Raw genomic sequence first — 23010 nt, 5'->3', positions numbered from 1 at the left:
ATCGGCAGACTGGAACCTCTAGTGAATATCGCGTGCGTCCTCCCTGATGCTGGCGCAAGATGAGTGAAATGTTCCTCGCCTGGCTCGGCTATCACAACGTTTTCTTCCCGCTGCTTTCTACGTGTGGGCGGAGCCGTTTTATCCACCTGATTGCTAATCATCACGAAAAAATTATACTTACAACCATCAAAATATAATATTGATAAGCCAGGCTCGATCATCGCTATTTACCTTTTGCTTCGGCTGCTTGAAATTTGACTAAAAGCGTATCCCATCCAGCTTTTCGTCTACAATAAATTTGGTGCCACGGGACATTATACCACCTATGTAAACCTATGTAAACACATGATGTAAACATTGGTATGGCGGTTTCGTGAAGCAGAACCTGTGGGTATCCGATGGGGAGAGAGCAGGAGGCGGGAATAATGACCAAAATCGTGTAATGTAATCAATGGACAGTCCACATTTTTGTTTTATTCCACTGCGGTATGTATAGTTGACAGGCGTCCAATTAGAGGGAATGTTCCACCTTTGAAATTATTGAAGCAAGCATCAGATGAGGTGAAAAAAGATTACTTGTGACCATCCATATACTTTCAAGTGGAATAGGGTATTCGAGACAACAAAATTTATTAAGTGAAGATACCGTCCAATTTGTCATTGTGTCATTGTGTCATGGAACGTCCGGACGACGTTAAGACGCTGCCAAACTGGCCGTGCGACATTGCTACCCTCGCACTCACTTGTAGTACTCCATTCTACCAAGAGGTGGCCGCTGTGGTGCGGGAAGTGTTTGCCGAATCAACTATTACGTGCTCGCGTGTTGGCCCCTCGCGGTGCTCTTGCATGTGGAGTCTAAGCTGTTTACTTGTATTCACATACTCGCTTATAACGTTATTCCTAGATTATCATGTTGCTGGTTTTATTTCCGCAATATAACTCGGACCCATTCCAACTTGTAGTATTACGTAGAATGCAACTTCGGAAACTTGCACAGCCTGGACAACATTGATTTAGAGCGGAATGACGTCCGTAACGTACTATCTTGAAATAGTACGTTTGACTGCCAGCTATGAACGACTCGACGATTACAGTCTTGCTGGTTTTGAACGCTGCCTGGCCAATGGGGTGACAGGATTTGAATGGTGTTTTTATGGCGTCATGCATGGCTGAATGACATTGAAACAGCCTAACGAGATGGTCTGCATGTCTTCGCAAGCATGTATGTCAGAGACTAGAGAGTTTCAGGCCCTAAGGAGGGCAGGGCCGTGAACCGCACCGCATGAGCTTAAAGATGGCTGTTTCAATTCAAAACCCCACAAAATATGGAACGTCCCTAGTGTATGCCGGTAGTATGCAAATGCATTAATACTGGCCTTGTGCTATGTGGGGCTGCAATAACTGTATTAAACTGTGTTCCAGCCTTCACGCTTTTTCTGATTGATCTTCAAAACCAGGAACTCAACGAGTACACTCCAGGAAGAGACGACTTTGTCAAGAGCAAGACATGCGTGAAAATAAGTAAGTTATGTCTATACGAACCACTGAAAGTGATAATGCCTGCCACTAAGGTTTCGCGAAATAAGTGCTGCAACAAGACGTTCTACCGACAGGAGTGCTATGACATTGCTTCCACTGCAAATACTCATACACGGCATTAGTACTACGTGACAAATTTTACGCTGCAAAAATTTGTACCTGTCATTCCTTCCGCTGCAAACCTAGGCCTGGCAATCAGCAATGTGGGTCGGCGGGGTGCGTTGGACGCCGACTGCCCCGTGATTGTTCACATTGGTGCTGTGTGGAGCAAGGCCGGCTTTGAGTATCATTTCATTCAAAAATCATTCATGTTGGACTATGGTAAGGTATGTAGGCCCTGTAAGCTTTGTATGGGCTGTAGGCAAACGCTATAAGTACTGTAAGTAAGCTCGGGAAGTACTGCATGCCTTTGAACAGCAGCAATGGTATACGGGTTTGCTTTGTCGCTCTTGTGTCATAGATGTCACCAATTGTTTGTAATGAATTTTGAAAAATTTTGGTGGGCAGAGATCTAGCATCATACCTGTCCATAAAAGCACGATGTTCCTTATAGTCAGCGGACCACAATTCTATCAAGCTATGCACCCTTACAAACGTGTTTTTAAACACCTCCGAAATATTTTTAGTCGAAAATCGCTCACAAAAATTGTGTGGTTAGAAAATAAACGCAGAAAGGGTTTTTGAGCCATTAATTTGCACTGTTTTCTTTCGTGAAAACAGCTACTGTATAAGCTTTTTTGCAGTTGCTGCCGTCCAAAGGCAATAGGCTTAAGTGCTATATTAACTAATGGCTCTCAGGCCTTTTTGCCTTTGGACGGTGGAGTAGACATCTGACGTGTACAAGTTTTTGAGACATACATTTTGTCGTGCACGAGAGCAGTAGAATTAATGTCGGGTATAACTTGTCGTAGCGCTCCTGTCGGTAGTTTTTTTTTTTTTGCTCTAGTACTGTGTCGTGACACCTACCACTAAATGCAAATATATTCGCTAGCCGCATTCGCGTTCTTCTGCTTGTGAGAGATATTGGCAGCGCGCAGATCTCCGGTTCGTCTCCAGCAAATGATGGGCGGGCGGTACTGCCGCGGCGATGCGGATTCGGTCGGGTTTGCCATCTCTCTTTTCCCGCGCTACATGCGCAGCCGGCGGCGGAGCTTTGCGTTTTTCATGAAGGGGGGGGGGGGGTGAACTCATAGACCTTACCCATGCGATTTCCTCGACGCATTTTTCACAGGTTTCGTCCAGTTTGTTGTCAATTTGAAGTTGATATGAGACAGAAAGGCCTTCAGCTCCTGTTGCTTTTTGGTTACGATGAGTTGAAAGTTTATTCTGATGAGTGAACGATGTTCAGTATGCTAAAAGATGCTACTTTAGAGACGTCTCAGAACTTCTAAAAACGCCAGTTTGTCACCTTGTTTCGGTTCAAAGACGGATTATTTGTAGGAGAAGAAACTGTCACCATATGGCCATAGCATCCCACTGTCACAGCAGGGCCGCACGTGCCACAAATGGTGTTGCTTTCAGACCGGTCCAGGACGCTGCGGAAAGACAGCAACTTCGAGTAGATGTTAAGCTCTTCCCGGAGGGACCAGCCAATGAGGCCACATAAAACACTGGATTGAATAGTGTGATGACAAAACTCCAGGGCCGGGAAATTGATTGTCTCATTTTGCTTGTAATCGAACAATATGTGCAGACAGGAGTGGATCCAGCGGGGGGGGGGGGGGGATGCAACCATGCCACCCACCCGTTGTACCGCTCATGAACTTTTGGTGCCCCTTCGTAGCGCCAAAATGTCATGATGAACGGATGCCAAAAACCTTCACGTCGGAACCGCATGGCCTTGATCCTAAAGAGGCACCAAACTTCTGGGCCTTCGCAAAGTATCCCAAATGCTCACTTTCGAGAGCCATCGCACCCCAGGAGCACCACGACACCCGCACCGTGTCCATTTGACGAAATCCTGGCTTGGGTTATTCCGAAAAGGAGCACTAAAATCTATCGTTAGGAGTTAAAACCCTTTATTTTCAAGAGCACCCAAGGCCAGAGGCGACCACAAATGGCCCAAGATATTTATTCTCAAGAGGCAAGAGGCGCCAAATTCCACAAACACAACAATGTTTCACTTCCCACCCCGAACACAATCCTGGATCGGTTCCATGGGCAAGGGGCACCCAAAGTTAAATGCCGGGGAGCCATGACCTTTATTTTTCAACACAAGTCGACGTGCTTTTCATTCTGACACTACTCCTGATTGGCTCAGTATTCACCATTCGACTAAGTGGCACCTAAACATTCATTTCTGGGCAGTCATGACCTTCGTTTTCCAGGAACACTTAATTACAGGGACATCTAAAGGTTCCCGACATCTTTATTCGTAAGAGACAACAAATTCCAGGGAGAGTTTCAAAATCCGTGGCGCTTCATTGGCGAAATCCTGGATCAGCCCATTATGCGAAGAAATGGCCAAAACCTTCAATTTGGGAAGCATTGCCTGTGTTTTTAAGAAGTACCAAATTCTAGGGAGTTACAACAAGGAGCCCCAAAAATTTGATTTTAAGTGGCATAAATTTCCAGGGACACAGCAAATCGTCCAGAGATCTTTATGCCACCGCCACCATAGGCAGGTGAACAGCCTTAGGCCTTGAAGGTCCGAAGTGTCCCGAGGGGCCGACAATCATCGGTCCGATCGGGAGGACCCAGGGGCATGCCGTAGGCAAATAAAGGGAACCCAGTTAGAAGGCCAGACCTTTCAAATTCAGCCGAAGGTTCTGTCCACTGCTCTTGCACCGATCCCCTGGAACAGTGGGCTTTCTGTCAGTCAGCTGATCGGGGGCACCAACTCCAAACTACAGACCTGGTCTGTCTGGACCCTGGGCTCCTTTCCCAAGCAGGGAACACTCTTGCGTTGCGTTATCCTGTCAGGCCATCATTTCCTGGATAAGAAACGGAGATGCATCACCTAGCTGGCAGGGAAGTAGTGGTGTGCCATCACCCAGGAGATGGGGAGGGGGACCTTGATGCGTTTTGAATGTGATAAATCCCCATTGCTATAACAACGCGATGGGTTTACTTAAGAGCGCGGATAAATCCAACACCCACTTTCAAGTTTGCTGCTTGTGACAAGACAGTACTCCTTCTCAGTGACGTGTATACTCAAGGGCTATGACCTCCTCCTCCCTCTCAGTGGACCACCAGACGCCGACAGCGTTGGCGGCTGCCAGCGGGGAGGCGCTGATCATCGACTCGATTGCCGTCGACGCCCGGTTTCCGCTGGGATTCGGCCTGGGCGTGTCAGAGAAGGTCGGTCCGCGCCGAGCCCGTCCAGATAGCAATAGTCTGCAGCGCAGGGTGTCAGCGCACGGCCCTCGTTGTCTGCCGCCCACCGGTCGGCCGCCTACGGGCAGGAAGGCTGATCACGCCTCCTGGCCGTCGCCAGAGCTGTGCCCGTCGGTGCATCTCGAGACGTGACCCTCGATTGCACTCCTTACTCTGCTGGCGTGTGTGATGTACGATAAGACGTGGCACTGCTGCCCAAGAGTGGTCGGCTATTGTGACGTCCGGCCTGGGGCCGTATTATGACTGCGTGACACGGCCCGGTCTGGGGCAGGGCCGGTCGTCTCTCGTGACGTCCGGGCTGGGGATGTATTGTGACCGCATGACACGGCCCGGTCTGGGGCAGGACCGGTCGGCTCTCGTGACGTCCGGGCTCGGGCTGTATTATAACTGCGTGACACGGCCCGATCTGGGGCAGGACCGGTCGGCTCTCGTGACGTCCGGGCTTGGGATGTATTGTGACCGCATGACACGGCCCGGTCTGGGACAGGACCGGTCGGCTCTTGTGACGTCCGGGCTGGGGATGTATTATGACTTCGTGACACGGCCCGGTCTGGGGCAGGGCCGGTCAGCTCTCGTGACGTCCGGGCTCGGGCTGTATTGTGACTGCGTGACACGGCCCGGTCTGGGGCAGGACCGGTCGGCTCTTGTGACGTCCGGCCTCGGGCTGTATTGTGACTGCGTGACACGGCCCGGTCTGGGACAGGACCGGTCGGCTCTCGTGGTGCCTTTGCCCGGACTAGCGGTGCTGGAGCTCCGGCGCGGTCTTCAGCACGAGCCGTTCGAGGTACACCACCTGGAGACGGTCAACGCCATTCTCGCTTGGTTTAACATCGCCATCTCCAAAATACAGGTCCGTGTTCTCCAGCGACGCGGCAGTGTCAACATGTTCTAAGCAGGCATTGCGGTTTGAACCAGACGAATATTCATGACCAGCGTCCCGCAGGGTCTGGAGTCTTTCAAAAAAGGAAGAAAATGAAGTGGATATGTTTTGCTTCCCTCGCCCGGCTCGTTTATTATCTATCTATGTGTAAGGGTTTCCCTCTGTTGTGCTGTAATGCTTTTTCAAAAGCTTTGACCGTAACACTGATGTAGTAGAAGGTGAGCGCCACCCGGTGGTTTTTATATTAGGCCGGCCTTTGGCCTATATCATCATGGCAGAAACATAGCACAGAAGTAGTTATATGTCTAGCGTGCGTGATTCCTTTGCATTAGATAGCATTTTTGCTTCGCCCAGCTCCTTCACAATTTCTGGGAACGTTGAGCAGCATTGGTGTTTGATTCGGTTGGGCCGTGTGGGCTGGCTGCAAGTATCCGCAACTACCTCGTGTAGTGTGGTGGTTTAGGCTCAAAGCACTTTTGATGGTCGGGTATGATGACATGACAGTAGGAGCAGCATAGATCCGTGGGAGAGAAGCTTGACACTGCCTTTTTAACTGAGCACGACCGAAAGGTGGTACGCTGCGCAGGTGTAGTTCCGCCTGCAAGCCAACAGGAGAGGAGATATACGTCTAAACATTTTTATTTGCTTCCCGTCAAATATCACAAACGACATGTTGCTAAACATAGTAAAAGAACGCTCGATGGGACTATCGACTAACGACTATTTTTCAACTTGATCGAGAATGAAAGGTAGCAAACCAGACTTGGTCCACCCCACTACAGGATGTTGCCGATCATACCTGTAGATATCACCAATGTCACAGCTAGAGTCTTTTCAAGGGTGGGAGAGGGGGGCGCAGGGTTGAGAAAGGACCCCCTGATGGTATAAGGCTCCTTCCCAAAAAATCCCTGGATATGGCCCGCTCGTTTACGAGGAGCCCACTTTTCTCTGTTTTATTATCATTTTTGCCTTCTATAGCTGGAACAGAAGTCAGAAGCTGTCGTGATATTAACACTGTTTGGATTTTGAAGGCAGCACTTTTTACGGCGGCAAATGTGTTTTGAAGCACTGCGCAGTAAGCCGTCGTAGTTCAAAGCCAACCTGCTTTTTGACTGGGGAGCGTGCTTTGTGAGATAGTTTCTGATGTTCATTTCAGATTTGTTAATAACATGGACCGCAGCAGACATCTTCTATTGAATTTTTAAAAGCCAGGGTAGGTATCTGCCCTAAAATGAAACAGATCAACCCTTTTTTAGGACCGTGCCGCCTAGCATAATCCTTCACGCGCATTAAAATTCAAAAATCAAAACAGTCCCGAAGGTTTTTGGTTACCATGACCTTTTAAAGGCCAAACAATGTCACTGAACAAAAATTTATACTAGCGACCTTCTGCGTAGAACAGAAATCTGGGTTTGAGTCGGTTATATAAGGAGGTCTGGGACCACTTCGGATAGCAATCGGGAATTTGAACTTGTTTGGCCTTTTTTGGGCCGAGGATCTATGAATCCTATGAAAATATTTTATCCGAAGACCCATGAACTTAAAAATTTGACACAAGTCAGTTCGCCTAAGACCAACCTGCCTTGAGAGTTTGGTGTCTCTAGCTCACTTGGTTCTGGAGATTTCAGGGAGTGGAGGGTCAGGTTGAACCCACCACCACCCGAACAAAGGATACTCCACCGGCCGTCCGGGCCAGTATTAGCACGTCCACGGTTAAAATTCGGTAGGAGGGCCCGCCGTTCGATACTGGGGGTCTGACTAACACTGGGCCCAATTCTACTAGCACTTCCACTAACACTAGCACTTTCATTGCCTCAATGTGAACACTCATCATAAGTTCTCCGAGTTCCTTTCATTGTCAGAGGGCCCCGGCCAACGCAAGAGGCCCTCCGGCATTCTGGGTCCCGTCCCTGTCCCTGTTCATTTAATGTGTTCCTGATCGCCTCGAGGCCCCCTGTTGACATACGACACTTTGTTAGGCACTGTCTGCCCCTGACCGGAACCCTCATTGTTTCAGGGATCCCTGCCGATGCAAATCATGGGCCCGGTCTTGCTCGTGCTTGGGAAATGAGTCCGCACACAAATGAGACACAGGGCCGACTGTTGGGCGTTGGTGGTCTCTGGCCGAAATAGAGGCCCACACCGGCCCACGAGGCCCCGATCGATGCCGGAGGCCCCCTGACAGACGTTCGAAGTCACAGCCCTACGCCCGGGGGCCGTCCTTATCGTGACCTGCGGCCAGTCCTCCGGGCCCCTCGGCCCTTTAGCCTTCCAATCGGGCCATCGGTCTTCGGTCCCAAGGGGCCCCTCAACGTCTCTTCGTGTCTCCTCAGACAAAGCCCGAAACGGACTCGGGGCCACTTGCCGATACATGACCCTGTTAAGCGCCGTGGCCCCTGACCTATGGACGCGCCTCGATAGCTGTTTCAGGGACTTAGACCTATACACATCGTGCGTCTGCAGTGCCGGCCCTGCTCAGCCTTCCGGAAAGGGACCCTAGGGTTCAGACCGACACGGCACCAGCGTTCCGTGTCGGTGATCTCTGGCCGACATAGACGTTCGCATTGTCTCAGGGTCCTCAGCCGGTGTAAGATGCCCCATGACTGGTACTTCAGGTCACGGCCCTACGAGCCGGGATCCTTTCTGTGATCTAAAGGCAGCCCTTCAGACCCTTATGTCCCCCCCCCCCCTCCAATCAGGCTCTTGATCGTCGGTCTCGGTGGGCGCCCGTGCCCCTCTCCGGGCTTAATTGAACACCGCCCTTAGTGGATTCGGGAACCCCGTGCCAACACAGAACACTCTGTTGGCACTGTGGGTCTCTGACAGGTGCAGGGGCTCCGACCAGTGTAAGCCGCTGCCCCCGGCTTTGCTGCTGCTTGAGAAGTGAGTCAGCAACAGCTGAAGCAGTTTAGCTTTCCGAGCTCGGTGAATTGTGGTAAATGCGTGTTGCAAGGCTGCCTGTCACGACCTGGGCTAGCTAGCCGGGTGTGGCTGTGACTGGAGCTGGAGCTGGAGCTGGGGCTGATGCCGCCACCGCCCGGCAGCTCAGCGAGGTACTGCAGCACCAGGAGGAGCTGAACGGCTTCCTGCTGGAGGTGGCGCAGTCCCTGTTTGAGGACGTGTTCGCGCAGGAGACGCTCATCTCCAAGATCATGGTGTACGCCAAGTCGCTGGTCGCTGCCGAGCGGGTCACCTTTTTCTCGCTGGAGGAGGAAAAGAACGAACTGGTGGCGTCTCTGTTCGACGATGGTCAGGTACGCTGGCCCGAAGTGGTGGCACCTCTGTTTGACGATGTTCAGGTACGCTGGTCCGAACTGGTGGCGTCTCTGTTCGACGATGGTCAGGTACGCTGGTCCGAACTGGCGGCGTCTCTGTTCGACGATGTTCAGGCAAGGTGCTCCATGGACGGTGACGGTTAGGTTGAAGTAAGACCTGCCCCAAATGGTTAACTCATTTCTACCAGAACAATTACGTAAGTTGTTCAGTACCTTAGCGAGGAACATTGTTCACGTAGATCAGACAGTAGCATTGGCCTTATTCCTCGGAGAAAAACCAGGAGAATGGAGAATTAAGTCTTTCAACCACAACAAATCGCGGCCAGCTTATATCTTGCAACATTTGCGCTGTTTTCGGCCGTGCCTATGTTTACGGCAGTGTTTAGTGTAACTATAGCCCTGCCATAACGAATGTACAACTACCGCCGCTGGTCTTGCATTCCTCCTGAATTACAAAAGTGTCCCAGCATTGGGATCTGATTTTCCGCAGAAGTCACTCGACCTGGATATGGTGTAATTGCCACTTCAGTGACGGGAGTTTGCCAGCGAAATATTTTTACTTGCGCTGAAAGGAGATATCAATGTAACCTTGGGGTGATGTGTTATCTCCCCTTTTACCAGCCGTTCGCTCTTCAGCATTTCTGCGGTGCTAGCAGTGTAATAAGGACCCTGTGGTAGTCCGACACCATTACTGTCTGCCAGAGTTATGATAATTTTTAGGGCGTGAGTATATCGCCCGAGGCGAAAAGCTCAAAAGGTCACTCTGCGTTTGCTGGAGTCGCTGTTTTCGGTACCACTAATTTGCAGCAATTTAATAGATCATAAAGTTGCAGAACTTGTTTGGTAGGACCAGTACCCTTTTACAGGGCCATCACCGCAGAGTGTTGCTCACAGGGTACAGCGACAACTCGTTTAGATGCTTTTTAACATGCTACTTATGGCTAAAGCGTCGTAAAAGAAACAGTACTTCACTCATTGCTTTTAAGTGGTGTTTATATGCCGTCGCAATTTACATGCACTTAATAGTTGGATAGGGGAACAAGGCCGACTTCGAAGGGTCACTGCAGTCTGGTAGCGAGCTCAATACGGTAAGCAAGCCTGATTACCGTGAAGTTCTGCAACCAGTTACCTAAAGAAGTCCTTTCATGCTACCCAAGTATAGTGTAATTGTCTCTATAATCATCGCTGGAAATAAGAATGTTTACATTTGGAGTAAAATAAAAAATATCAAGGGTAGAGAGAACTACATACAATGTACATCATGAGAGAGAAGTGGGCCTTTAACATTGCGACGTCATATTAGCTTCGAGCATGAAATTCCCTGTTGAGATAAAGTGGGCCACCACAGCCCAGCTCTCCCAGGCTTACGCATGAAGCCATGGTGACGCAACCCTACCTGTAGACGTCAATATACAAGGTTGGTGGAACTAAGTGATAATATGGGAGTGACGTGGTTGTCATATACGCCAGAGAGAACAATTCTATTACGGCATTAACAGTGATACTGCTGTGAAAGTTAGGTGAACACAAAATTATTTTCATAAATTATGTGCAACCAACCCATCCAACGGTCTCATGGGCCGAAGAAGGATTGCAAAACAAGGGAGTGTCTCCTCAGCGGCGAATATTTTTAAAATAACCGCTGAAAAAAACACAAACACAGGTATTGTAGGCGCCTCTCACCCGTCTCGTGCCATACCATTTTATATGGTGATGACTTCCGATTTCAGCGCTGCACATATTCAGATCAAATCAGCCCAGAAAAAGCACCGACGACGCGCGCTTAGTCATTTTTATCACGACTGCTCCAGCAGCGCAGTGTGTTCAGCCGGATGCTGAATGCCATCTTCCGTTTTCTCGCTCCGCCGCAGGTGATAAACGGCTCACCCGTGCTCTCCAAGCGGAGCGAGATCAGCTTTCCCCTGGGCCGCGGCATCGCCGGCTGCTGCGCGCGCCTCGGCGAGCTGGTAAACGTGGCGGACGCGTACGCCGACCCGCGCTTCAACCCGGACGTGGACCGCAGGACGGGCTACAAGTCGCGCGGTCTGCTCGCCTACCCGGTCAAGGCCAAGGGTCGGCTGCTGGGCGTGCTGCAGGTCGTCAATAAGATAGGTGCGCGTGCCGTCACGGCGGTGACTCGAGCGCCGGGCCAGTCTCGACCGAAAGGGAGGTGGCAGAGAACGCCCGGGGTGTCAGTTGCCTTGTCTTGTCTGATATCTAGGTAGTTCCGGCGCGTATCGTTTAATTGGTGTCTGGCTACCTTGCATTGAGAATGTTTAGAAATAGCGTGTCGGGACGGCACTTCATATTACATTTCTTCGCGAGAACCCCTGTTTTGCGGGTTTTACCCTTCGCGTGTCCGTGTTGCTTTTAGTTAGTGTCACTCGGATGATCTGTATATCACTATCCATTCCAGCAATGTATGCATATGTTTGTCCTTTTGAAAAAGAAAGTCACTGGGCATACTGTTTAACTCAGTTCAAAGAAAAACGATACGATACAATTATCCGAAATTTATGAAAGTATGCTTGCAGGTCATCTTATTTCCATATTGGCGTTATCCATTATCTATCTTCGTAAGTACTTTAGATATTTGTAGTGGTAGGTACTTATTTGGTACTGCTTCTAAGGGTTCTTGGTTCAGGTTCTTGGTGTGTAGAATCATGGTTGCTGGTGTTTGTACTTTGTGATATTAATGCTGGGGTGACATGCAAATCTCAGTACTGATGTGGCTTCTCGATATTTCCCACTTTATCTGCCAAGCACGTAATTAAATCTCTAGTCGTCTGGCACATGGACTTGAGCCCTTTTCTGTTCCGCAACGTTATTACCATACGTCCTATCATACGTGCTCGGGTTGTGGTCAATTTGACCCCTGCCCCAGCCTAAGGTTTTCCTGGATAATTCCCGAACATTGCGGTGAAGCATTGCCAAACTTTATATTGCTATGGAAAATTGAATAGTCAATATTTCCCTAGAACAAAATTATGCCTACCTCTTAAGGCCGCTGGCCTGTCGCAGGTCAGTCATGCTATGCTTGTCTGCGAGGGCGCTTCTCAGAAAATCTCAGGCTGATGCGACAACGGAGTGCTGTACGATTTCATGCAACTTTGGGGTAGTTTCTTAGACAATTGAGTGATGGAGATCTGTATTACAACTAATTTCGTTGACATTCGGTCAGTTACAAAGGTGGGATCAAGGTCAAAGCCAAACTGTTTTTGCGGGAAAAGTCGCTCTTTGGGGATGGTTTTTGACACCCATTTTGAATTCCCTGACTACAGCGAGGACAGCAGACTTATTATGTTGACTCGCCGACTTACTGGCTGACCTCAAATGACATCTAACCTTTTGATATGAGGAACATGTCGCCCAAGGTAAGTTTCGCGCTAATTTTAAACTTAATAGATCAAAATAATTTCGACGATATTGTGTAGTTCTGGTATTTTAAACCTCAGGCAAGGGCAGTGGCCTGATATAAACTCGAGCCACTTGCTGCTTAGAAAAGTATCTTGGTTAAAGCTGGTGGCGTGAGAGCATGTTGGGGCGCTTATGACACCGATCTCGAGTTTCAAGTTGTTTAACCCGAAGCCCACAACCTAAGGATCTAAATGTTTGCCACAACTGAGTTCACATAGAGTTCTACCGTCACTGTGGAGTTCGTGACTCCAGCTCTTAGTTTTCAACACCTCAGGCGGTCATTTGACACCCCAACCCCATCATACTCGCCACCTGAGCGCGTCATATTCAACCAGCAACCCGGGTGCGCATTAAGCCGGAAAGCGCCAATCAGAGGATATTACTACAGCAAAGTAAAATGCTGACGCTAGCCATATTGCTCCGAGGTGAACGGCCACAATTCCCTGTCGTGAGTCGCTTATAGACAAGAAAATTTGATCGAAAGCTTCTTGTTTGGAGAATGTTCACGTATGTATATTTTTTTAAAAATCCTATTCAAAACACATTCTTGAATTTGTTTTGCGCATTTGTTTGGCATGGCGGCATTATATCAAGGGACTAATCAAGGGCAGATATAACATCAGGGACGTTAGCTACGCGTGTAATGACCTCGAACATTCTTTTCTACCCGTACGGTATTTTCGTTGCTGGGGCCTGTAACCTTGCGACCGTGCGTCCGGTGTGCGCCCACTGTGACCCCCGGCAGCTCCCCTGGCCCGCTGCGTTTGCAGGAGGCGAGCTGTTCACGGCCTCGGACGAGGCGGCCATCCGAATGTTCGGCGTGTACTGTTCGCTGGCGCTCTACTACGGCATCATGCACGACAGAAGCCAGAAGAAGGCACGGCCGCTTCCCACGCACTATTCCTTGATGAGTAGTGTTGCGTTCTTAGAAAGCGTGACCGCGAACGAGATACGCGGTGTATGGTCTTATGTGGGCCTTGGTTGGTATGATAGGGCTGCCATCGTGACCCAATGAACACAAGCGGTCACTACATTCCGCTGTATCACAATCGAACGTGTCTTTGGAACGTAAGCCAAAAACTACATAGGGAGACAAACACTAAGCAGCACTGATCCCATAATCACAGTCGTTCGTTGGCAGGCGGTATCAGAATGGCGTGCTTTATCGATGACCATTGAGCGCTAGAACCGCACAGCGTGCGCGCCCGGGCCCGCTCCCCCGAGAGGCGGCTGTGGTGTCTGGCGGTCCTGACGGCCGACCTCACCCAGGAGCACCAGCTGAGCGAGTGCATGGACATGCTGGAGTACCACTCGACGGCCAGTCCCGACGAGCTGCGGCTCTACTTCGAGCAGCCGCTGCCGGCCGTCGTGCCGCCCGCCTTCGGCACGTAAGCGGTTCCACAGCGGGGCGGGGCGGGATGGAGCGGGTCGGGCTAGGCCGGCCCGGGCCGGGCCGAGCCGGAGCGGGCCAGGGCGAGGGGGGAGGGGACGGGACGGGACGGGATGCGAGAAAAAGGTTGCGCCGGCGTATGGGTACCTCGCGAACGGGGGGATGTCGGCATATGCGCCCCGATATGCGATACAGTATAACACATCTACGCGACGAAAAACTGGACAAGCGGGCCATGACCATTTAGAATAGCCCCTTCGTGTTGCGGGCGGCTGTATGCATGCACACAAGCGCCCAGCTGCTCACGTGACGTTCGTAGTTTTCCTTCCGAGGTCAGGTTTGCCTACGTGGATGAGCTCAGCACATTTAGAATAACTGCAGTTTGGTTTGGTTTGTAATGCTCGTAAAGATATTATGCTATCAGTATGTTCCATGAACACTTACATCACAGATTTTCAGCGGTGTGAAATGTATCTTAGCCTCAAACGAACACGGTTCGTCACATGTGTAAGCAGCTTCGAAAAGCATGCAAACTCTTCCTGTGGTGCAAGCCTACAGGGTTTCCGGGATCGTGGAATCCAGAGTAGTAAGACGCAATAGCTTATTATAATGTAGTTTAAAATGTCATGCTTCATTCTCGACGCCGGGGTAAAATAATACTTTCTGATAATGCTTGTGCGCGAGGTTGGCCTGTCTTTTTACTATTTTCACTTCCACTGGTGGTTTGAGGCCATGTAGTGAGAGTGACTTTTCGCCTTTTGGTCCATGTTTGGCGTGTTTCGCCTTTTGGTCCATGTTTGGCGTGTTTTCGCCTTTTTGGTCCATGTTTGGCGTGGGCATTGCTAGCGGAGCAATGCTTAGCTCAGCAAAGGCAAAATAAAATGTGTTTTGCCCCCTTCTAAAGTGTTAAATGTGTCTTACCCCTGCAGAGTGCCCTTTGTAGCCAAACGTGGTGAGAATAATATTCTGTCAAAGCGAAGCGGTGCACTCTTGTATGCGCGGCTGGAGTGGACCACAAATGGGAGCCCCCCGTGTACCAAAATTGTTAACCGATAACGCTTTCCCTGCTTCCGGTTCAGCGTGGAAGGCAGAAGCGAGGGAGAAACGGGAAGCGGAAGTACAGTTAAACCGACTCGTTTGGTGACTATTTTAAACGGCTTCTAGACATATGCAGCTTTTGTTGCGATTTTCCATATGATGAGAAAGAAGTGGCCCAGCTAGGAGCAAAGGTCCTAGTTAGGTACTTTTCTATACAGCAATTCTGGCGCTGTACCCCTGTGTGACTTGCCAGTAAAGAATATGACATCCTCATGCATCCGACATTTTCGCACTTCCTTTCTATTCCAGACAGCACATATTTTTTGCCGGGCAGGGATAAGTACATCAGCTGGAAGCACTGCCATGAAACGAACTAGGTGCGCGGGAGAGACGCTGGTTCTTAAAATTGCCTTCCATCGTTCCAGCACATTCAAACTCCTCCAGTCCGCCCGCTGTCCAGAGCGTTGTTTTGATGGTCCAGCACCACTAGGTTTGGAAAGTGCAGAGTACCCGAGTCACGCCTCGGCTGGAGGCTGCGGCAAGATCACACCTCAGACTTGGACTTTAAATTACTCGGACAGGCTCCATTCTATTAAATATTTCAGACAAGCTCCCTCTATCTAAGTTACCCAGGTTAGGTGTTAGTGTATTCCAGGCGGAGGTGCGGGATTCGGCGCAATTTCTTCACAGAGTAGTTGCTAAACATTACACTTCTCTTTGTGATATTCGCGTAAATCCCAAAGGCTTTCATAAAAAAGTGTTGGAGATTCCATCCCCACGAACGCCTCAGCGCCTCAACCTCGACGGCCTCGGAGGGACTTCTGGACCGGGATTCCGACCCCACGAGCGCTTCAGCGCCTCAGCCTCGACGGCCTCGGAGGGACTTCTGGACCGGGACTCCGACCCCACGAGCGCTTCAGCGCCTCAGCCTCGACGGCCTCGGAGGGACTTCTGGACCGGGACTCCGACCCCACGAGCGCCTCAGCTCCTCAACCTCGACGGCCTTGGAGGAACTTCTGGACCGGGACTCCGACCCCAGAGCGATTCTTGGTCGGTGACCCCCGACCTCTGCCCACCCAGGGCTGGAGCATGAGGTCTACGCTCTGAACGGTGGGCAGTGTGGACGGGTCAAACTTGCTGGAAGGAGGGAGTGCGATTTTAGAACCCAGCTCCTCCCCTACAGACTTGGCCCACTTCATGGAACTGCTTCTTTGTATGTACTCACTTCTGCGCAGCGAAATGAGTAGGAACTCCGAAAATAGAAGGGTTTTTGAGGATATACTTAACATAAGGGTGTGATATTCTATACTGGCCAGAGTCATATTTTTTTCAGCGCAAAGATGTGTGGAAAAAAGAGCTGCACACCTTTGCATTGCTTGCGCTTGAGGTGCATTATCTAATATTTCTGAAACTTGCATGACTAATTCTTGAAATTGGGGGTACTATCCCGCCGTAAGCACCAGGTACGCTTTCAGCTCCCCCCACCCCACTCTCCCGACCGCTGGCATCTCTTCCAGTCAGCAGTCTCTACCTACCACACTGAAGCAGCAACAGTAGAATCGGAAAGGACAGACAATTTCCCAGGCATAAGTTTCTCTTTCTAGTTCACCTAGGCGGAAGCAGAAATGGGGGAAGGGGAATTCCACCCGTTTGCCGGGGAATGTGCAAAAGCGCGCCCTGAATGTGCTTAGTGCTACGTGTGCTATGTGCTAAGCGCTAAATGATATTCGATAGTTATGTGAAACTGGCAGAGCACGTCTAATGTAGTCCTTCAGTCAGCCTCCAGTGCGGGACGAGTAATTAGCTGGGTTTCTTTCTCACACGGTCCCCCTTCCCTACCAGCACTGGGCATACTGAATATATAGGTACTCGCAATTGAATAATCACACCACATTCATCTTTTCCACCACGGTTAGCCGTAACTACGGAATAAATAAACAAGATGGCCGACTCACAACATGCCTATTAGCTAGCACACTTCCCATCTGGCGCCGTCCACGTTCTGAAGTTGAAGAGCTGCGACCCCGAAAGCCCCCTTCCCCCCACAGGTCACATCACAATGCTGGTAAATGGCCTTATTTTGGAAGTTTAATGAAGGCTAGTCGCTGAACGTGGCACCATAAGTGTACTTAACAAACTTTTCGAAAATATGGCCAAGGAAAGATCTGTTCCGGGAGTGCAAAAAAAAAGAAGTTGGGCCAAGGCCCAGAAACGTGGCCCGAGGATAATCCGTGAAATGGATTTTTGCCAAAGCCATGATAGTTATTATCGCGCCAACCGCCTCTATTAGTATTTGACAATGATCGAAATCTGATTGCAGTACGTTGACAATGACTATTCTAGTTTATTTGGCAAACAGCCTGAACAATGGCGTAACCTCAAAAGCCAAGCGATCTAACCCATTTCGCCATTTGACAGAATTAAGTGAAGCAAAAGCTTATACCCCCACCCAAAATGTTAGGTGTAATACATCTCCGTCGACCCGATCCGTTGACTCCCCTTAACCCAACGTCTGGGTTGAGGAGAATTCACGACGAGCAAGTCAAAGGCTTTGCTGCCGTTTCGACCGATGTCACGATCTTAGAGCGTGTTTAGAGGGAATTGTTTGTAGCTGTCAAAACAGGATGAGATTAACGTTGTGCTTGGGCGTTTAGCACACACATGCTCGAAAAGCGCGATGGAAGGTGCCGCCACGCACGCATTGGCATTTGTGGTCTACACGTGGCATCCTTTGTCGGCAATCAGTAATATTTTTCTTTATCAATATGTTGATCAAAATTTGTTACTAGTGCTTACAGGCGCGCACAAATTCGCAAGTAAAAAGTGATGCACAATAGCCCTTGGTCTCCCACACATAGCGTCACACGATGAATGGCCTATTGCGTTAAGTATACGGTGATAAGTCAGTTGTGGCGCGAGTGCCTGAGATGAAACGCGCTGTCGTCGTAGGCAAACACAAGAATGAGCGTACTATTACTTTACGCTGCAAATATCTCGCGAAATCCAGCTCTGAAGCTTTGAGCGGCGTATCGTTGACTGTCACTGCTGTTACTGGTAGTTCTGCCGGCATTTCTGATTATTCAGGATCACTATGTAGACAAATCTAAGCAATCTAGAATCTGCACAAACAAGTGAAGGTGCGGTGCCGTAGAGACATAGCCAATGGCAGGGCCGAGGGCCATCCTTCCTTCCCCTCACTCAGCCAGGAGTCCTACACTAGATATCAGATAAATCGGAGGAATTGTGTATAGATGTGCGCAATTTCGTCCAAATCTGCAAGAATTTGGTCTCATTCTGCAGAATTTGGAGAAAAACTAACATTTTCCCTTTTCCGGAGGGTAATAATGGCTTCGTGCCTGGTGCCAAAACTGGGCAAAACTGAGGGAAGTATTGCATATCTTGAACTGGGTGCTGTCAGTCATCATTTCGTGTGACATGACCACAAGCTCAAGGTCATTTGAGAACGCGATGCTTCAGCGTACGTTGATGTTTTACACGTACGCACGCCTTCGCCGCCGAATTGTCGTGGTTGGGCTTTACCCTGTCATTGTTGTCGTTAGTTCGGCTTCGTGGCACGGTCGACAGCAGCGGTCTACCTGTTATTGCTTCTCGGCATGCGCCGTGTCGTCAGCCCAGATGGTCGCACGGGGCTCGCCAGGACAGGCCCGTTCCGGACCTCGCCCGCTCTGACCCGGTGCTGACCCGGCGCTGACCCGGCGCCCTCCTCCCTCCCGCGGCGGCAGGTTCGGGTGGGCACCGGGCCGCGAGCACAACCTGAACCGCCTATACCTGCACATGTTCTTCGACCTGGTGGGCGACACGCGCCTGCCGCCCGAGCGCATCGTGACCTTCACCACCACCGTCATCAAGTCCTACCGGCGCGTCCCCTATCACAACGCCACCCACGCCTTCATGGTGGCGCACACGATGTACAACATCCTCAAGCGCAACGCCAGCGTCTTCAGTCGTCTCGAGGTCCGGTGGCTGTCCGGGCGGATCGTCGCGGTTTGCGAAGGGAGGCGCGATCGTCACAGTGCTGCTACACTGCCGGGTGTGCCGCCCATGAGGGCAGTCGCGACTCGGGCTCCGGCCCAGCGCTGGTGTGACACCGCCTGGCGTGCTCTGCGAGCCGCTCCATTTCGATGCAAGGCGCGCCCACCGGTGGCCCGACCGAGGTGCTACATTGGCCTGGCCTGGCATGACCCGGCCGGTCTGACCCGGTCCGCCGTCTCCAGATCCTGGCACTTCTGGTGGCGTGCGTGTGCCACGACGCCGACCACCGCGGCTACAGCAACACATTTGCCAAGGCGTACACCGGCCTAGGCGGGCTCTACAAGTCGTCCGTCATGGAGAATCACCACTTCGCGACCACGGCCAGCATCCTGCAACGGCCGAACCATGACATCCTGTCCCAGCTGAGCGGCTCGGAACGGAAGGAGGTCAGACGGTCTGGCGGCCGCCGCCGCGACCTCGGATACTGCGCTCCCGGCCTGTTCGCACGGGTCTCGGTGAAGCGTAGGCACACTGGGGCCGAGTGTCGCTAGCTAGGAGCTCGGCACCAGGCTCGGCTGCTGTCCCTTCTATGCTCGGTGACGCGGGTCTGCTGTTAACAGCTTGGAGCTCGACGCCAGGCTCGGCTGCTGTCCCTTTTATGCTCGGTGAAGCGGGTCTGCTGCTGACAGCTGGGAGCTCGGCACCAGGCTCGGCTGCTGTCCCTTCTATGCTCGGTGACGCGGATATGTTGCTAACATCTGGGAGCTCGGCTGCTATCATTTCCATGCTCGGCGACGCGGGTCTGCTGCTAACAGCTTGGAGCTCGGCGCCAGGCTCGGCTGCTGTCCCTTGTATGCTCGGTGACGCGTGTCTGTTGCTAACAGCTTGGAGCTCGGCACCAGGCTCGGCTGCTGTCCCTTCTATGCTCGGTGACGCGGGTCTGCTGTTAACAGCTTGGAGCTCGGCGCCAGGCTCGGCTGCTGTCCCTTGTATGCTCGGTGACGCGTGTCTGTTGCTAACAGCTTGGAGCTCGGCACCAGGCTCGGCTGCTGTCCCTTCTATGCTCGATGACGCGGGTCTGCTGCTAACAGCTGGGAGCTCGGCATCAGGCTCCGCTGCTGTCCCTTGTATGCTCGGTGACGCGTGTCTGTTGCTGACAGCTGGGAGCTCGGCTGCTATCGCTTCTATGCTCGGTGACGCGCATCTGCTGCTGACAGCTGGCGCGTCTCTGACTCTCCTTCCTGACCCCGTGCCCCTGCGCCAGGTGCTGGATATCATGTTTGAGGCCATCATCGCCACGGACCTGGCTGTCTACTTCCAGATCAGGCCTAAACTGGAAGCCGTGCTAAGCGCCGGCGAATTCAACATCAACCAGCAGGAGCACAGGTGGGGAGACCTGGCGGCGGGCCGCTGCTAAATTTCGTCATCCCGGGCCGTGGCGTGACCTGACTCGAAGCGCTGGTCTTAGTGTCTTACAGGTCGCAATCGGGTAACTGCCGTGAAGGTCACTTTTCGACCAACGCCGACTACAGCGGCTTTGCTAATTACTGCAGTGTAGAAGGACATTCGACCATGGTATTTCCACATCCCGAATGCGCATTCCAGTCTCCCCGCCCCTTTGAGAAGAAGGTGGGCAAATGCGCGGAGAAGCCCGTATGTTGATGTTTGTGAGGCTAGGTTACGTCATCTCATGGCCCCCCCCCCCCCCCCAACATGTTTTGTGGGACGATGCCACTGCACTGACTTGGTTTACTACGACGCGGCCGTGTCTGTGTGGACTGAACAGGCATGGCCGGGTTGCCCTCCCCCAAATAGAAAGCGTGTTCAACAGGATGTGGTCAAAACACTCATCTTCCATGATTGTGGTGTATCATATGATTCCAAGCTAAACCATACCAATTTATGGGCAAGGTGGAGTCGATCGAACGCGAGGGCGTATACGTAATTTGTTAATAGATAGGGACCTATTTTGTCGTTGAAAACGGAAAATAGCGAGATATAGGGAGTGTTAATTTCTTCAGCTCCCCTTCCACATATTTTGTCATCGTTACATAATATATATATATATATATATATATATATATATATATATATATATATATGTCATATTGTTACGAGGCTCCGCCAACCCATGGTTCAGAGCAAGTTCGTACACAGAATTAAGACGCATAAAAGTGCGTCTTTTATCTAAGTCACATTGCTATAAATTTTATGCGCCGTGTGCGGATATAACACTGAAACGAACACGGGACCACATCCTCAATTTTACGTTTCATAGATCTCCATTAACCAAGACGCGTTAAAACGCGTGGTTTCGTGCCTGCGGGCATTAATTCTCTGTTTAACATTTCAATGTCAGGGCTTATTCAAACCATTTTACTGCAAAATAATTATAAAAGCCATTTGAACTTTGAACTAATTTATCCTGAGAATGGGCCAGCTTCAAACTGCGGCGCAAGCCTAACGTGAAAAGTGCAAAAGAGAGTAGTAGTTCGAGAGGCACGTTTTGGCCGGTGGCAACGGTTTCAGACCGACTGCACTAGCGCTTTACCTTACCGCTGGTTAGACAGGACCGGACCAGGTTCCAGGTCCCGGCATGCTTCCTGGGACTTCTAAGCGCGTTCCTCGAGCTCCTGGTTCTGGGATGCATAGACGGCAGGTGATGCCTTTTCGACGACATCATGACACTTCAAATTGGCCTGGACGCAGAGGCTGTGTCCAGGTCAGTGGACATATGGTCAGCTATGTAGGCCTCGATGCGGATTGCATAATTCTGATTGCATGACGCGGATCGCATGACGCGTGAAGCCCGCTGCCACCAACACCTATGGTGCTTCTGCTTCCATTGTGTACGGGATTTCCTAAATATATCGTCCGGCATCATATATGTACATTGTGTTTGTGATACCGTACAGGTGTATAACGTGTGGTATATTGTATCACGAGCAACGAACTTTAGTTTTCTCTGTACTGCACTCTTTCTGCATATGATCTGCATCTCGCACACAGATAGAACGCTTTGCCCTTGGGGCTAGAGCTATTCTTTCATCGTCCTGCTCCCCTAATGCCGGCGCGTCATGAGCTTCGCCGGCTGCGATCAAGCGAAAGTAGTGACAGCGTCCGTGTGGCATGCTGTTTGAAGTCGTCTGTGTAATGCTGCGATGCATTTTTTGGCGTTGCACACAGCGGTGCCTTAGATTTCACAGTGGCATCGCCTTTTGAATGTTTTGGCGATGTTTATTTGATTTGTACCGTGCCTCACATTGCTCTAACAGCTAGCCCGCCATGTTAACCAAACAAGAGGAAATAACAGCACAATTTCGAAATGTGCTGTTATTCGATGTCGTCGAGAACCATGAAATGATTCGACACGAGCAATGAGTTTTAATACCGTTACCTTAAGTGGACAAAACAAAAACATTTAAGGAATTTTTGAATGAAAAGACGTTCTGAAGAACCTGTAGTGATAATTACGTCCAATATAAAGGACGATGAAAAGCGCCAATTGAGATAAAAATAGTCGCCAAACTTTAAGTTAGACGCCAAGTTTTACGCGTGTACACCTATAAGTAAACAGTACAGGGACAGCAATTACTACCACAGTTAGACTTGAATTGGAAACGTATGGATCAAGAATATGCCCTGGGAATAACATAGAAATATATTTCGTAAGACATTGTGAGATTTAAAACCCAGAAAGCACAGCTCACATTCACATAGGCAGAACGTTTCGGGAGGCCGAAGGTAAATATCTAAGTAACTGGATTAGCAGCACGAACTATGGACATCACACTAGCGCCAGCTATAAACCGCTGATACGACCAGCGTCACGTATGTTAACGGTATAATACCCCTGCAGAGTGACTTGAAGCTTGGAATGAGGACAATGGCCGCCGAAGGTACACCTGCCGCAAGAAGAAGCACACGCTTTGCCTGATACTGGAAGCATTTGAGCCGTCGGTGCTTTCGCAATGTACCCCAAAACTGCCTCCCAAAAGTATTATCTAGATTTATATCTACCTAAATGTGTAATACATGGGCTTGCAATGCTGGAGCCTGCCAAAAAGCCCGCGATAACGTCAGAACGGGGCTGTCAAATACTTTGGCGGTCCCGGTTGGAAACCATATCCTTACCCGTCTGC

General features: G+C 50.5%; 1 protein-coding gene across 1 annotated transcript in view; it reads left to right on the top strand.

The window, feature by feature from the left end:
- Positions 1-1457: 1457 nt before the first annotated feature.
- Positions 1458-23010, top strand: part of LOC119100297 (cAMP and cAMP-inhibited cGMP 3',5'-cyclic phosphodiesterase 10A-like) — a 31956-nt gene continuing 10403 nt past the window's right edge. Inside the window, exons 1-10 of the mRNA XM_037223402.1 lie at positions 1458-1521; positions 4724-4839; positions 5579-5725; positions 8800-9009; positions 10902-11142; positions 13218-13324; positions 13717-13835; positions 18619-18850; positions 19111-19314; positions 20133-20254. Of these exons, the coding sequence (XP_037079297.1) occupies position 1521; positions 4724-4839; positions 5579-5725; positions 8800-9009; positions 10902-11142; positions 13218-13324; positions 13717-13835; positions 18619-18850; positions 19111-19314; positions 20133-20254 (1499 nt within the window). The 5' untranslated portion in view covers positions 1458-1520. The remainder of the gene's footprint in view (positions 1522-4723; positions 4840-5578; positions 5726-8799; positions 9010-10901; positions 11143-13217; positions 13325-13716; positions 13836-18618; positions 18851-19110; positions 19315-20132; positions 20255-23010) is intronic.

The sequence above is a fragment of the Pollicipes pollicipes genome, unplaced genomic scaffold, assembly GCF_011947565.3.
Source record: "Pollicipes pollicipes isolate AB1234 unplaced genomic scaffold, Ppol_2.1 Scaffold_4881;HRSCAF=5763_pilon_pilon_pilon, whole genome shotgun sequence".
Classification (NCBI taxonomy): domain Eukaryota; kingdom Metazoa; phylum Arthropoda; class Thecostraca; order Pollicipedomorpha; family Pollicipedidae; genus Pollicipes; species Pollicipes pollicipes.
This window is presented reverse-complemented; position numbering and strand designations above follow the sequence as displayed.